The sequence below is a fragment of the Parasteatoda tepidariorum genome, chromosome 9, assembly GCF_043381705.1.
Source record: "Parasteatoda tepidariorum isolate YZ-2023 chromosome 9, CAS_Ptep_4.0, whole genome shotgun sequence".
Classification (NCBI taxonomy): Eukaryota; Metazoa; Arthropoda; class Arachnida; order Araneae; family Theridiidae; genus Parasteatoda; species Parasteatoda tepidariorum.
Window position 1 is genome coordinate 21140211 of NC_092212.1, and position 17365 is coordinate 21157575.

Sequence of the window (17365 nt, forward strand, 5' to 3'; positions counted from 1 at the left end):
AATCCATTTTAGAGTAAAAAGTAAGTAATAAAGGTCATAAGAATTTTACTTTAATGCATTTTATTCAGTTCATATTTGTTTTTCTATTAAATAAATTTAATTACATGATTTTAATTACATGTAATAGAATCAATTATTTTCAATATATTTGTTACGTAATTTTAATTTTTTTAAAGTAGAAATTAAGCTTTTTATATTGAAAATTATTCCTTTTTTTGTTGAATAAATTTAACTATAGTGGAGATATAATTGTAAACAACAAATCATTTTAGGTGTATTTATATTTTTTCTATTGTTAAATAATTTCAATTATAACGACATACAATTAGGTACAACATACAATTAGGTACAACAATTAGAATTGTTATACAAAACTATTAGGTACAACATACGATCACATTTTTCTGTGCGTTTTGCATTTGTACAGAATTAAAATATTTTTATAAAGTTGAATAAATTTTCTTATAATAAAGACGAGAACAAACTATTATTTGTCATAGCACTTGTGCTCTGTTTCGCTTGCAAATAGAACAACTGAAAGTTGCAGTTGGTTTTAATTTTCTTAAAGTGAAAGTTAACCCTTTTATAATGAAAATTATTACTTTTTTACTATCGGAAATGATTGAAAGTGATAGTAATTTTAGTTTGCTTTTCATATCTTTCCAGTGTTAAAATTTTTGTCTTTATTTTATATAAATTTAATTATAGTTGAAAAACATCTGCGTTTAACTAGTGATAAAAATTTCTTCTTTCGCATTTCATATTTTTCCAGTGTTAAATAAACTTAGTTATAGTAGAATGAAATTTCTTTCTATTTAGGACAAGAGCGATATTTTATATTTCATAACAATTGTGCTTATTTTCAATTGTGATAAAATAAGATTGTAATTAGTTTTAGTTTTCTAACGTAGAAATCAAGCCTTTTATAATCAAAATTTTCCTTTTTTTACTCTAGAAAAAAAATAGCAGGTGATAAAAAAAAAATTTCCTGTGCATTTTATATTTTTTCAGTGTTGAATTTTTTCTTTCCGTCTTACGTAAATTTATATTATAGTAGTAAAATAATTACGTTTAACTGGCAAGAAAAATTTCGTTTTCTGTGTGTGTTTTTTTTAAAAAATTTTCCAATGTTTAATTATTTTTTTGACGTAGAATACATTCAGTCACAGAAGAAAACAATTGTGTATAACAGATGATATTTTTTCTTGTGCGTTTATATTTTCCAATTTTGCAATATTTCATTATTTTTTTTTGTGTTCTTGACAATACATTTTTTTTCCATTTATTTGCATGTGTTGAATAAATTTAACTATGATGGAAAAGTAATTGCGTATAACTATAACAAACGATCGTTTTTTTGTGCATTTTTCCTGCGTGCAATATTTTTTTTCGTGTTGAATAAATTTAAATATATTGGAAAACGCGTGTCAATTACGAGTTTTCATACACTATCAGAAGAAAATTTTTACTTTTGACGATTCAGCAATCCTTGAGCTGTATTTCGTTAACTTTGAGAATCAATTCGTCACAAAATTACAAGATTTGTGATGAAATATATGACGAATAGCTCTCAAATATGTGACGAAAATGTTTCTTCAACTGAATGAAGACTGAAGGATCGAAAATAAAGTTTCGGGAATAAGCCACCCGGCAGTTCAAGGAGTTAGCATTGTACCAGGAAGATCCCGGGTTCGAATACCACTTAGGGTATGAGTGTAATTTATCTCTCTGTTCTATATTCCTTTTTTATGTTATTGGAGGGACTTGATCCTCTTATTTGGTGCCCCTGATAAAGCAATCAGAAGAAATTTTTGTACATTAGGCACTATGAGGAATTTTTTCTTCTTTTTTTTTGGAAAAAATAGAATGATGAAATGTTTCTTTAATTTTTTCGAAATTCGTTTCCTCGAAGAAATAACGATAGTTATTTGGTTACTTTGACGAAATTTCTGTTCGGGGTGCATACCAGGAAACGGTTTCGTCAAAAACAAAGAAAGAAAATAGAATGGCAAAATGTTGTCGAAATTCGTTTCCTCGATGAAGTAACGATAGTTATTTGGTCAGTTTGACGAAATTTCGGCTCGGGACGCATACCAGGAAACGGTTTTGTCAAAAACAAAGAAAGAAAATAGAATTGCGAAATGTTATCAAAATTTGTTTCCTCAAGGAAGTGAGGATAGTTATTCAGTTTAACGAAATTTCTGTTCGGAGCGTATACCCGGACACGATTTTGTAAAAAGCTGAAAATCGAAAATTGAATGACGAAATGTTTCCTTAATTTTATCGAAATTCATTTCCTCGTAGAAACGATATGATAGTTATTAGGACCGTTTGGCGAAATTTCTGCTCGGGGCGTATACCAGGAAACGGTTTCGTCAAAAACAAAGAAAGAAAGTAGAATAGCGAAATGTTGTCGAAATTTGTTTCCTCGATGAAGTGACGATAGTTATTTGGTCAGTTTGACGAAATTTCCACTGGGAGCTTATACCAGAAGACGATTTTGTCAAAATTTAAAAATAAAAAATTAAATGACGAAATGTTTCCATAATTTTAACGAAATTTGTTTCCTCGTAGAAACGATGATAGTTATTTGGGCCGTTTGACGAAATTTCTGCTCGGGGAGTATTGCAGGAAACGGTGTCGTCAAAAACGAAGAAATTTTCGTGACATTTGAGTATCCATTTTTTAAAGAGTATTTATTAACTAATTGCAAAACTGAAATCCAAACTAAAATGCTAGCTATTTCAAACCATTTAAAATCCTTTAACTCTCTATGCATATCAAGAATTGAAAATCCACGAAGAAGAAACTCTTCATCTGAATATTCATCTTTTTGCCACATGTTTCTTCCTGGGTTAAAAAAAAATGTTTGCTGCTGAGTTAATTTTAGTCTCCAGGTCATCAAAACTGCAGTTGTAAGATTAACGGTGCCAGCTGTTTTCCTTTACATATATGTATTTTTTTTCCTATGGCACCAGCGTCGGCGTTCTTTTCGAAGGTTGGAATTTATTCTCAAGGTTTTTAATGAATGCAAATCAAAGGGTTCTAAAATTCGTTTGTAGATATGTAAACATCTTTATTTGCAATTTAAGTAGCCAAACGGAAACAATTTATAATGTAATATCATAATTTTGTATATCTATAGTATAGTGCAGCTGTTCCTAAATGGTGTTCCACGGAACTCTAGGGGTTCCGTAGAAAGGTAAAAGGGGTTCCGAAAATTAGAACCTTTGTTTACCTCACAGTAATGGTTTCTGAAACCTTATTTATATTTAGACCTAATTGGTAATCTATTGTTTATTGATTAGTTCAGTTGTCTTTATGAAATTATTTTAAGTAAAATGCTAATGAAAATAAATATAAATTTTTTGTTTAAAAATATGTTATTTCTCTAATAGCAATATCTAGTCTAGAACATATTATGAAAAGATCCTTCATTTATGAAAAATTGTATTAATATTTCCCATCGCGCTTTTCAGATAAAAATAAATTAACTGTATTCGTTAATAGGGAAACATGTTTTATTGCTAACCGTTTTCTACCTTTATCGGTACTGATAAGTTCAATTCCGACTTCTTACGCTATATGATAATTCTCACATTACGTCAGTACTCAAGAATCTGTGCTAATAAGTTTAATTCCAACTTCTTATGCTCGATAGAATTTTCATTTTTTTTCTTTTTAAATTAATATTGTAATTACTAAGTTTCAAATTAAATATTTCTATTTTTGCGTAATTAGAATTAAAGATATTTCATTTACAATTACTATAACACAGTTAATTTTCTTATAATTTAACCATTTTTTTTAAAGTAAAAGTTAAATTGATAAATGCAAAAATCTTTTTCGCAATATACCATTAAAAATTGCCATAATATTCATTCGAGAAATATTTATGTTCACCTAATTATAAATGTATATCTATAAAATTTATAGTATAGAAAACTTCCTTTCCTAAAACCTAAGAGACCTAACATTTACCTACTAGTTGCCCAGAAATTCTATAGAATGATGACAAATATGAACAATCAAACGAGTCAAATTTCAAAGCTGACTGTGTGTTTTTTCTCTTTTTTAATAATTCACTCTTGTAAAATACCTAGCCGTCAACAAGAAAGGGAGGTTTTAAAGGTAAATGTAGATAAATGTAAATATCCTCTTCTTCCTGCATTTCAGGGACATTTGTGAAATTCACCTTCAATCAACCTAGTGGAAATTGAAAAGAATACAAAACACTTTTTTTTCTTCTCATTTTTCACATTCATACAAATTCACTGCGATCGTCAGGATGTAACAAAAACCTTCTTTTTTTTTCAGTTTTCCTACTTGTTTTTGATAAGCATCGCGTATACCTTCTTTGTTAAAACGTGTTTCTCATTGGGATGTGGAAAAAAAAGGAAAATGTGTGTAGGGGTGGGATACAAGCACTTTTGTTTTCTGTGGGAATTTCATTATGCTCGCTTCCTCTATTTCAATATCCCATAGTAGTTCAGTAGGTTATTGTAGTATGTGTTATTCTTTTTATAATCATTACATGCCAAAAGTAAAATTCTAGACAGGGTATTTATAGATTGGTAAAAAATCACTATTGAAAATTAAAATCTATAAATCGTTCATTTTGACAATATTTATATATTAACGTATCTAAATGTATTAAGCTGTACAACTCAACTACTATGGTGTATGAAGGATATATTTTTTTATTTTATAACCGTCGTTGAACAGCCGAACCAATTTTGGGTTTAAGGCTACCAATGTTCAACTCCGTAGCCTTGTAATGTTGAACCCAATCCAGAAGACAAGGGAACTCATGGATCAAGTATTGGGAGAATTTTGCCATCGTGGAGGACTTTTTGATGGAGCGAACCCGCATTTGCCTTACTTGGAAAGGAAAACCACGAAAATATCCCATGTTCAGCCTGGGTAACCCATGATCCGTTTACCACTGAGGATATTTTACGTCAGCACTGTGGTCGATGCGAGACGGATGCGGAATTCCTATCTACCAGTCATCACTGAGGTTCGAACCCGGTTCACCTCATTGAAAGGCGAACGTCCTATCCCCTGAGCCACCACGACTCGTATAAAGGATATCAAAATAAAAATATAGCTACAACTGTAAAGGGTTATGTTAATTGTGAAAGTTTCACTATGCAATGTGATTAAGCATAAAAATGAGTCAGCTGATCAACGGCCGGTTATAAAATAAAATATGCAATGTGGAAGAGCCGCGGTGGCTCAGCGGGTGAAAAGCTCGCATCCCACTCAGATATGTCAGGTTCAAATCTCAGCGATGTCCAGCCGATTCGAATTCTGCTTCTGGCTGTCAACCACCACAGTACTAACATAAACAATGCTCAGAAGCAGACGAGTCATGGCTCAGAATTCCCTACCATCGGGCTAACCCCGGGAGATTTTTGTGGTTTTTCTTCTCCATGTAAAGTAAATGCGGATTAGTTTCATCAAAAAGTCTTTCGTAAAGGCTGATTTGTCCCACTGCTTGATCCAGGAGTTCCCTTGTATTCGGCATTGGTTTAAAAATTACAAGGCTACGAAGAGGAACATTGATAGTAGAAAACTCTGAAACTGTGTCAGCTGTTCAACGCCGGTTGTAAAATAAAATAAAATACAATCTAAGGTCGTAAAGCATAGAACAGGAAGTAAGGGCGCACATGCTTGGTAAAAATGGAGAGTACAATAAAGACGAATAAAAGGATGATTCTTGAAAACTTTACAACGAAAATGTAACCACTAGCTGAAAAGCAGGCCCTCTCGCAGCTCGCCATTTATTTTGCGACCCCACACTGAGTTGAGAAAGTTGTCTGTTTTGGCAAGTCATACCCTCCTTTATATTTCTAAACATTAATTTTATTACTTATTGTATTTTCGTTATTTTGCTGCTTGAAATGGTATGGTAAAAAATACTCAAAATTTAGAGAGACCATTTTGCTCTTCTTTTCTTTATATATTTTGTAAGTAACACTGATTTATAGGTTGTAACTAACAGTCGCCACCTGCCATCGGGCGACTAATTATCATCTGCCTGTCGTCACCCGATCGCCACTTATTTTGTCGAAAATGTACCATGTGTGCCTTAACATTATATCATTTAATAGATACGTAAATCTTATGAATATTTTATAATATTCTGAATATTACTTTGTTTCACGCTTGTTTCTTAAAATGCTTCTTTACTTTCGAAATTCGAAATAGATGTCCATATTTTGATACTTTTAAAAAAATCACACTAAATATCAAAAGTTTTTTTTTTTCCTTAGTCGTTTAAAATTTTGAGTTGTTGGAAGAGCCTCATGTTTTAAGAAATGGCCAATATTAAAGAAGCTACAACTGACCACAGGCCCCTAGCAAAATTTTCTAATTTTGCCTCATATTTATTTAATATGTAGGAAAATATGTTTATGGTTTTAGAAAATTTATTTCTATCACATTTTAATATTTTTTACTTAAGTAGTTTCATGTATTTCATATGTAATTTAAAAATCTTATTGCAATTTCACTTGCAATTTTTTTTCTTCTTTCCAGAGCTGTCCACCTGAAGAAATATACTCAGTTCGAAATCTACCACCTCGCATGGAAGGCGGTCACACTCCTGCCTCGGCACCTACAGGCGAGGTCATCCCTGTGGTGCAGAGCCGGAGTGCCAGTGGTGCCAGTGCCACCTCGGCTGCAGCCCGATCTCTCTCCATGAATTCCGTGAGCAGCGAGGGTTCAGCTGAAAGCCATGTTGTGGAGCAGGAAGATATAATCGTTCTCACGCATGATGTCAGGAGTTTCAAAGAAGCTCTAGGAAAACTTAGAAGAATATTCCATCCAGAAAGAGGTAATGCAATCACTCGTCGTTATATGCATTGCTTCATATAAATGCTTCCTCTAGTGGGCAAGATAATATTTTATACTTTTAAATTTAAATCTACAGCCTAAATAAACTCAAAAAACCTCGAAACATATTTTGTTTTACTGGTACCACCACCCCCCAGCAGTTTGGTGACAAGTTTATGGATTACTTTTTTTAGACTATCCAAGCATAAATCTACAGCATAAATAAACTCAAAACATTATTTTGCAAGGAATATACATAGGGACGAAATCTAGTTTTTATTGACATAATGTTAACTGGTCCCTCAAGCTTAGGTGTGGTCCTTGTGTATAAAGTAAAATATAACATTTAGGGTACAACAGCACCTAGGTTTTCTTCCTCATGTACAGAATGTGGGTTAGTTCTAACAAGAATTCCTCTACAATGGGAAATTTCTCAAAATACTTGATCCAAGGTCGGGACAGCCTTGTTGGTAGGGCATTGAACCCATGTCCAAGGGTTCGTGGGTTCGAGCCCCGCCGGCCGTGTAGTAAATGATGACTGATGCAAGTTAAATCTGTCGAGTCGCAAAGCCCTCTATGTTCTCATAATAAATGAATACCTCTGGGGATACTGATCCAGGAGTTCCCTTCTCTTCTGGATTAGGTTCGAAATTAAAAGGCTTCGGAGTTGAACAGTAGTAGTCGTAGACTCGAAATTGGGTCGGCTGTTCAACGATGGTTAACCACTAAACGGTTAACCATAAAAACCATTAAAAATGTGAAACCATTGACTTCTTAACTTTTAACTTTTAGCTACTATTAATCCTTAAGCAAAAAGGACTTAAAGTATGCCTCTTCAAAAAGAATACACGAACTGATGACGCTACTGAAAATGTGTTGACTATGGGGGAAAATATTAGTGAGTCAATGGGTTAAAGAAAAAAAGAAAACGGTCTTTAAAAAATAAGATAAGAAGATGGCCATTAAGAAAGAAAAAATGTAGTTTGACTTTTGTGCTTCAACAAAAATGATAAGCTAGTTCGTTATACCTGAAAAGCATAATTGCCTGCTAATATACCCTATATACACTTGTTTAAATTAAAATTAAAATTTATGCTTTTAATTATTGATATTGTTACCACAAAGTAAGTGCTATTGGAAGATTAGCATTTCTATTCCAATAGTAACGTATTCCTATTGGTCCATCTGTAACTGATTGCTCATTGATGGACAAGTAAGTGAAAGGACGTCAGCGTAAACTTCTCCATATAATGGCGCAACAAGACGCAAAAAGTTATTGCCTGTCCCAAATATTACCAGATCTAGCTTTATCCAGCAGACATTTCTCAAGTTCCTGTTCTTCTTTAAATAGTTAAATAAATTTAATTTTGATATTCATCACCCAGCTATTTGATTCTCTGAACTAACTCTTCCCGCTGAAGAATTGCTAATTTGGGTACGCCAAATTTTCTTTCAGCTTTTCTAACTCAGTTTGGTCACTTTTACGATCGCAACAGCTTCTTGCAGGTTCTTTAAAGGAGGATGCCTCTTTTTGTGTATCTCCCAGACATTTTTCTGCTACAGAAAGGCCCAAAAACATTAATTTTTAGTTAACATTAAACATGGTCATAACAAACTCATTACGGCGGAATGGCTCCCTATTCTGGTTTTAAAAAAATGGGTAATTATGACTTTATACGTTTAGGTAATAATAAAGACAGAAAATAATAATGAAGATTGGAGAAAAAAAAACACCATGGGCTTAGTTATAAATCGTTTTACCCGTATCGCAAAAAGCAGATTTGGTTCAAATCACTTTTAATCAACTTCGGACAAAACTGTTTTTCAAAGATGAGTACAATCTTTTAGAATTATTTGAATATTGCCTCAATATTGTTATTTAATAACTATTCTAAGGTTCTTGAAACAGAATATAATTTTGATAAAGCATATTTGCTTTAAATTTTTACACTGAATGAGTTTTTTAAAAATAGCGCTGATCACAATTTCCTCGTGGTTACAATTACCCTATACTAGACCCCAATAATTTTGATAATTATAATATATAATGAACATAGTAAATCATAAAATATAGCGATCATGACAATCTTTTGTAATCATAAAATTTAAAGCAATTTAAGTTCATTCGTCATTCATAGAAAACCCTTATCGTCGCGCACGCAAATTCACCCCAAAAACAATTTTTTCAAACAGTTTAAAAATTCCAATGCTTAATATTTATGCAATTAAGTCTATTGAAGTCTATTTTAGTGTTTTGAGTTAATGTAATTTGGATGGTGATTCAGTTTTGTTAAAATCTTGTGGCCTGTATGTATCTTGAGAAAATAAATATTTGGATCGAAATTAAGTAGCAAAATTGTAATGATCTAAAGAACTAAGAGGTTTAAATTTAAAAAATCGTAGATTTAATAGTTTATTTTGTTTTAAGCAATACCATAAAAATGAACACTGTTTAAAATTTTATCGCTCTGTATGCGTTATTTAAAAACTTGAGAGTGATTTTAAACAAAAAGACATTGACCTTGTCAGCAAAAACAAAATCTCAAAGTTCCTTTTCTTATTGATTTTTTTAACAAATTAAATGAACCTCTAATGATTTTGCGCGTGTATTTACATACTAGTTGAATCTCCAATGATTTTGTGCGTGGGTGTTTACTTATTAGTTGAATCTCTACAGATTTTTTTTTTGTATATATGTTTACTTATTAGTTGAATCTCTACAGATTTTTTTTGTGTATGTTTACTTATTAGTTGAATCTCTAAAGATTTTTTTTTGTGTATGTTTATTTATAAGTTGAATCTCTAAAGATTTCTTTGTGTGTGTGTTTACTTATTAGTTGAATCTCTAAAGATTTTTTTTGTGTGTGTTTACTTATTAGTTGAATCTCAAAGGAATTTTTTTTTGTGTTTACTTGTTAGTTGAATATCTAAAGATTTTTTTTATGTGTGTTTACTTATTAGTTGAATCTCTAAAGATTTTTTTGTGTTTACTTATTAAATGAATCTCTGAAGATTTTTTTTTTGTGTGTGTAGACTTATTAGTTAAATCTCAAATGTTTTTTTTTGTTTACTTATTAGTTGAATCTCAAATGATTTTCTTTTTATATTTACTTTTTTTGTTAAATCTCTTAAGATTTTTCTATGCGTGTGTGTGCGCACTGGTTATACCTCTAAGAATTTTTTTTGTGTTAGCATACTAGTAAAATCTCTAAGAATGTACTGAGGTTGGGCAAAAGTATGGAAACACTTCTCTAATAACTCTATGTAAAAAAAAAAAATCTTTCTTTTGATAGTAAATGTTTTGGAAAATTTTACATGGTGAAACGCTTGGCACAATTTAAAAGATCATACTAGAAGCTTATACAAATGATGTCTTATTTATCCAAGCAAAATTCGCATCCACAGAGAAGAGGTTAATAACATTCTTTCTAGTTTCAATACCAAAAGTTTTCGAAACTTTCTGTAGGATTGCAATTGGCATATTAGAATTCTTTTTTTAATTAATAATGGTATTGAAAAAGGAAGGAGGCTTTTAACTTTTTAAGCTTATTTTAGTCAATACAAAGTTTGCATGAGTAAACAAGACCCTATATCTAATAGCTTCAGACATGATCTTTTAAACTGTGCCTACAGTTGTCCGACCCCTGTAATTGTGTTTAAATACAAATTAAATCTCTAAGAATGTTTTTTTTTTCATACTAATTAAATGTCTAAGAATTTTTTTTGTTAATCTCTAAGGATTCTTTTTGTTTTCATACTAATTAAATCTTGAGGATTTTTTTCATACTAATTAAATCTCTAAGAATTTTTTTTTTGTTTTCATACTAATTAAATCTCTAAGGATTTTTTTTTGTTTTTGTTTTCATACTAATTAACTCTCTAAGGATTTTTATCTATCAAAAATAAAGCTTTAAAATAAATTTTTTCTGTGCTTTAAATAAGTAATTTATAAGTTAGCTTAAATTTTTATAGCGTGTTATGCCTGCTTGAACGATACTTTTGTTTTGTACATAAGCTATGCATAGAAAATGTTCAATTGGTAACATAGAGTATAAAAGTAAATCAATACACAGTTTTGTACTGGTAATCATTGTTATCACAAACCAGAAAAATAATAATAATAATATACAAAAAACATTAAATTCTGAAAAATGAGAAATTTGTTTACATATTTTTAAATTTATAAAAATATTAATATTTCCAATTTTCTTACAATAAATTATTAATTGTTAATTGAGTATGATTAGGGAGCTATAANAATTGTGAATTATGCGGGTTTCCGCATCTTCCGCATCTTCGCATAATTTATAGGGCCCTAAGTATGATTAGAAAGCATCCAAAAAAAATTTATCCTGTTTATTTAAAATAAATTGTCCTAAGAGTACCGTGTCCTCTTAAAATGTACTCATTTCTCAGTCGAGTAGTTGAGAAAGTGAAGAAGGGGGAGGGGAAGCGTTCAACTTGACTTACGCTCTAGAAAGAACTTAACAAAAACTGGTATTTCATAAAAAATAAATAAGTAAATAAATAAATAAAAATATTAAAGAAACATTTAATTAAAACTTTTTTATTTACTGTTTACAATTTCCATCTTTTTTTTTTGTATGCTATTCTTAAGCATGCCATTTATTTACTGTTTATTTTTAATCATGTTTGAATTGAAAACGATCAATTTGAAACAAGCATGCAAATAAAAATTCAAATTACAGTATTTTTTTGAGACAAATAAGGAAAATGTTTATTTTTGAATCTTTCAGATAAAACAGAAACTATGCGCGTCACTTCCCATGAGCGATTAGGAGAAGTTCTCAGAATATTGAGGAGTATTCTAGAAAAATACCCGCCGATACAATCGACTGAGTTGTTAATGACCGCCGGTACTCTAATTCAACAAGTGAAAGGTAAGATGTTTTCGTTTAATGCTCAGTTAATTGGATACCTGCGAGTGACGTCATTGTACGTAAATCATGGCATTTGTCGATTCAGAAGCCTATCTCACACACACGTGACGTCATTTTCGGGTATCCAATTAAATCTGATTTAAATCTCATGGTTAGGCATAATCACTTCACTTCTTCTTGAGTTGCAAGTACCCAATTGTTTCTTCAGTTCAATATTTGTACTGCTACCGTATTTAATCCACCCTCTATCTCCTTATGACGTAGGGGTGGTCGAAAAGTCTAAAATATTTTAGTGATACAGCGAGAAAAGTTGGTCATCTGCCATTAATATGAACCATGCAAAAGCTAATAATTCTGAATTGATATCTTCTGAGCTGACGTTACAATGGGTTGAAATTTGATTATATTAGGGGGACCGGAAAGTAATGTCGTTTCGGCACATTTAATATTCGTTAGCCAATCCATTTTTTTCGATCCGGCATTGAAAGTTTATTGCTAACAGGGATGAATACATTATTGACTAAAAATAAAATCTTGATAACAAATAGCAAATGCACCGAAACGACATTACTTTCCGGTCCCCCTGATAATTAGAGTAAAATTTAAAGAAAAAAGTTATAAAAACTCACAGGTATAATTGATTGGCTTATGATAATGTTTCAAAAAGAATATAGATACAAGAACAATGATTATCTATAGAAAATAAGAATATCTGTACAAAACTTAAGAATCATAACTTAATTTCTTATACTTATTACGAAGTAAAACTTCTGCTGCCTCAACGACGCCGAAGCTTTATATTGACCTATTGAAGATGCATGATATATCAATTCATAAAATTGAATTCTGTCACCCCAATAAACAGATCCAAACTTTACTGGCTTTGAGGTGGCAAAAGGTATTCAGTGATAATTATAAAATTTTGTACGGATATTCTTCTTAGGAAATAATAACTTTTAAGCGCTACTGTAAGCTGATCAACAGAATCTATATATTTTTTTCCACTTTTAACGTATTTAATCAAATTTTCATAACTTGTGGCTGAAGATATTATTATTATCAAATGCCAGTCGTAGGCCGCTACGCCAACAGACCAATATTTCTTTATTAGAGAAGATCAAGAGCACTCGTCCAGATGCAAAGTAAACATGTATAAAAGTAAATGTCTGTACAAGTACGTATCTAATGTACAAGTACATGTACATGTCAAGTAAATGTAAAAGTCTAAAAGTTGAAACTACAACCGCATAAGGTCAATCAGGAATAAGCTGTGGTTTAGAGAAGAGTACATTCTGAAGTATTACTATTTTAACTTGGAATTCCTAGCAATTTCAAATTTAGCTAAATGGAATCCTAAGTTCCAAGAAGGTTTCTGTGGAATCAAAGATTCCTTCTAGTCCTGGCAGTCAGCTTTCTTTTTCCTCGCAATGTCACAGTGGGAGTGAAGTCACTGGAAGTGAAATCATGGAGGGACTTTATTATGGAAATTCTCGAACAATTTCCTGCATCTCAAGCCAAGACAATTTTTGGTCTCCTTATTACAGGAAAGAACTTGTAGTGCGGAAATAGAGTCAAAAAAGATAACTGCTCTTTTAAAAAAAGTCTCGTGGAATGTAAAGTTGTTTAATTGTTACAAGAATCGACTGCAACTTCCCATCAAAATGAGTCGTGAAATTTTCCATCCTGGAGAACGCTCTGAAGAAAAGAACTGAAGGGGGGAAAACGCTCTGAAAGCAAAACGCACAAAGCACTGAAGAATCCATCTCCATCCTATACCCCCTAGAAGAGGAAAGGCCTCTGCACGAATCAATTTAGCAGTCGCAGTGAGGTAAAAATACGAAAGATGTCGCTACGTTCGGACTACTAAGGGATCGGATTTCTCGTTTATGGTAACCCGTGCGGGGGACTTCTATTTTCTAGGAGATGTTGCTCCAGCGCACTATGAAAAGTCACAAAACGAGCCATCTGTATAGACATGTAACCAGTGATCATCAGATTGATAATGGTTATGGATGGTCTCAAAAACGATTTGAGAAAAGAGATCTGAGCGATGATCTCTAAGTCAGATCCAGCCTTTCATCGAGTTCCATATAATGGAACGGGTATGGAGAGAAAAGCATGTGGTAAATTACTGATCGTCTGGAAACGTTCAACACCGCGGACACTTGCGACAGAAAATATCAACTCAGATATCGCATATTTCTTAATAATGGTGAGTGGCAACTTTTCCTCTCTACCCTAAAATGTTTAAAAACACCTTATGTTCCACTCTAAAATACCCCCCATCCTATTACTCAACTCTTTTCAAATTGGTTCTCTTTCAAGCGACGATTTTTCTTCTTTTTTTTTTCTTTTTTTTTTACGGACTCAAAAGTCATCTGGCAAAGAAAAGATTTCAAGAAGAAAAAAATTGAAAAAATATTTCTATATTAATTTACATATAGTCCCCTATTTAACATTAGTACATTATTACGTTAGTCCCCTACTTGAAATTATTCCAAAAAGTATTATTTTCAATAAAGACCGAATATATGACCACGTTAATTTCTAATAATCTAATACAACAAAAATGTAAAAAAAATTTTGTTCATCTTTCGTGATAAAATAAATTAATATCATGGGTAAAAGTCAAAAAGTAGTAATTACCGCAGTTTAAAAGAGTAGGTGACTCCAAAAAATCATTCTACTACTAAAACCTTTGTCAAAACTGCATGACGAAAAAAATACTTTGACAGAAAATTTATTCAAAAACTAATGTCCATATCAGATGATATAATGTCCTATCCACACTATCATGTTCATAACCTTTTCACTCTTCATAATGTTCTCAAAACATTTTTTTCTTTCCAAAATGTGCCAAAAACTGATGTTACCAATAGTTATCGCTTTTTATCACGTTTATACTATGTTAACATTGGCCAATAATTTCAATATCCAAATAAAATTTATCATTACCTACATTAACTATGGTTATGTATAATCTTCGCAATATTATCATTGTTAATATGTTGCAGACAATGATGGCGCGTTATTGTCTCATTCGATAATAATAATCATCAATAATGATCGTGATATTCTCGCATTTGATGTGTATTTTCGCGATGTTGAGGATTTTGGATATAGCTTTGGTCTATAATCTAGCTGGTACCAAATATAAACTAGATTTCAATGCTGTTCTAATGTATAGGTCATAGATATAAAGTTGATCCCCTGTATTAGCCCCTTGTGTAAGTGAACTTGGCATCAAGATACCCATGACCAATAAGTACCGTAGATTGCGTGCTGATTTCATCAAACTTTTGTGAAATTAAAAACATAATTAAATTATACATTTTAAGTTTAGTTACTAAATGCAATAACAAATAATAATATTTTTATAGGATACAATTATGAAGACGAGAAATCAGACCCTTCGAATTTTTTTGATGCAATTGACCAGCTGGCTCTGGCTTTCAGCAGCAGGTAGTACTTTTTGTTTATCACTTAAAAATCGCCATTTTATTAATAATTATCTTTTTATCAAAAAATAATGTGCCGTGTAACGAATATTTTCTAATAATGTCGAGTAAAATAATCGAGTCGAATAAAATGTCAAATGAGTTAAAACTTTATCAAAAAGCTTATAGATGGCAGCACTACCGATATTAGTAAAAATTATATCCTTAAAACAACAATGTAGACACGCAATTTTTTAATAATACAACACAAATGATATAAACATGCGTTAATTTTTAAGCACATTTTATTATTTTTAAACAGAAAATTGATTTAAATTGTTGATCTCTCAAAAATAATTTTAGATATATATTTATTTATTTAAATTAAAATTATCATTATGAATTGTTCAAATAATTATAAATTGAATTAAAAACAGATTAACTTTGACCTAAAGTTATTCAATTCACCATATTTTATCAATAAAAAGCGGATTTATATTTCAAATAAAATTTATTTCTTATAATAAATTTTCTTATAATTTATTTCTTATGGTAAATTATAAATAAAATTCGATTTTTTAGCTCATTCAATTGGAGTGAAAAAAAATTGATAAAAAATATTTTCTAATAACAGTCTTTAAACACATATTTTAGACACATAAATTATAATAATTCTCTTTTACGGAACATTATGAAATGATAAATAAAGCGAAATGTCTTCATCATTTCTTTTTATTTATTTATTTTGTGCTTTTTTGGTTAGCTGTAGATGGAAATGAAATTTAATTTATCATGACTACTTCAAAGTGTGTTATTAAAGATGATAAGCATTTCATTCTTTACAACTAAAAATACTATCTTGTGTTATTGACATTTTTTTTCTTTATTTGATAAATCAATCCACTGGGCTTAGAAATTATATTTTAGTTTTCATTCCAACCTAAAAATATAGGCTAAAAATCCTTTTTTTTTCTTTCTCTTTTTTCAATTTTATTACATTTTAGTTCTTATCTATTCCCCGCTCACACAAATTTATACTCTTAACAAACTCTAGTTATTCAAAGCAGGAATATGTCTTGTATATATTAATGTTCACCTGCAATAAACAGCATATACATCTCATAATATTTTTAATGGATACAAAAATTTATATTATTTAAAAAATAAAAGCAGTAAACTATGTTTTGTTTTTTCATACATTCAGTTTTATTTTTAGAATTATTATTTAATTGTGTATTTAGAAAGTGAGCGTTAGCGAAGATTAGCTTGATGTAACTGGAAAGAGGTTATTTGTAATTAAGCACAAGATGTGTTATTCTTTTGTTATGTATCTGTAAATAACCATGGAAGAATATTTTATTTTATAACCGTCGTTGAACAGCAGACGCTCCCTTGCCGTCAGTTTAAGCGTGAGAGGTTTTCGTGGTTTTCCTCAACATGTAACGCAAATGCGGGTTAGTTCTATAAAAAAGTCTTTCACGAGGGCAAATTTCTCACAATACTTCAACCAGGAGTCCCCTGGTCCTCTGGATTGGGTTCAAAATTACAAGGCTACGGAGTTGAACTTTAGTAGACGTAAATTCAAAATTGGGTCTGCTGTTCAATGACTGTTATAAAATTAAATAATAAAATTAAATGGTTTTAGCCATTTTACTCATGTTACACGTATACTTGTTAAAACTACGACGTACAAGTGCATTTTATCACCTGCTTTCTCCACGTCTCGCTTTCATCTACACGTTTGTCGATAAAGTGAACTAAAATGGTGTGATCAATTGGTTTTAATAACTTTATCAAATGATCCAGTTATTCCAGTAGCACCACTACTCGCTAAAACTGAGACGCACAAGGTGCATTTTATCACCTGCTTTCTCCACGTCTCGCTTTTATATAAACGTTTGTAGATAAAGTGCACTAAAATTGTGTGATCAATTGGTTTTAATAATTTTATCAAATGATTCAGTTATTCCAGTTAAATTTTTTCCAGTAGCACCACTACTCGCTAAAACTGTGACGCACAAGGTGCATTTTATCACCTGATTTCTCCACGTCTCGCTTTTATCTACACGTTTGTAGATAAAATGCACTAAAATTGTGTGATCAATTGGTTTTAATAATTTTATCAAATGATCCAGTTATTCCAGTTAAATTTTATTCCAGTAGCACCACTACTCACTAAAACTGCGA

The 17365-nt window shown here is 31.0% G+C and overlaps 1 protein-coding gene across 4 annotated transcripts in view; it reads left to right on the top strand.

The window, feature by feature from the left end:
* The window catches only part of LOC107445775 (rho GTPase-activating protein 29), a 214740-nt gene that overhangs the window by 119070 nt on the left and 78305 nt on the right, over positions 1-17365 (top strand). For all 4 annotated transcript variants that reach the window (XM_071184734.1, XM_071184735.1, XM_043047841.2 and 1 more), the window contains exons 2-4: positions 6544-6841; positions 11598-11741; positions 15122-15203. In XM_071184734.1, the coding sequence (XP_071040835.1) occupies positions 6592-6841; positions 11598-11741; positions 15122-15203 (476 nt within the window). In that variant the 5' untranslated portion in view covers positions 6544-6591. The remainder of the gene's footprint in view (positions 1-6543; positions 6842-11597; positions 11742-15121; positions 15204-17365) is intronic.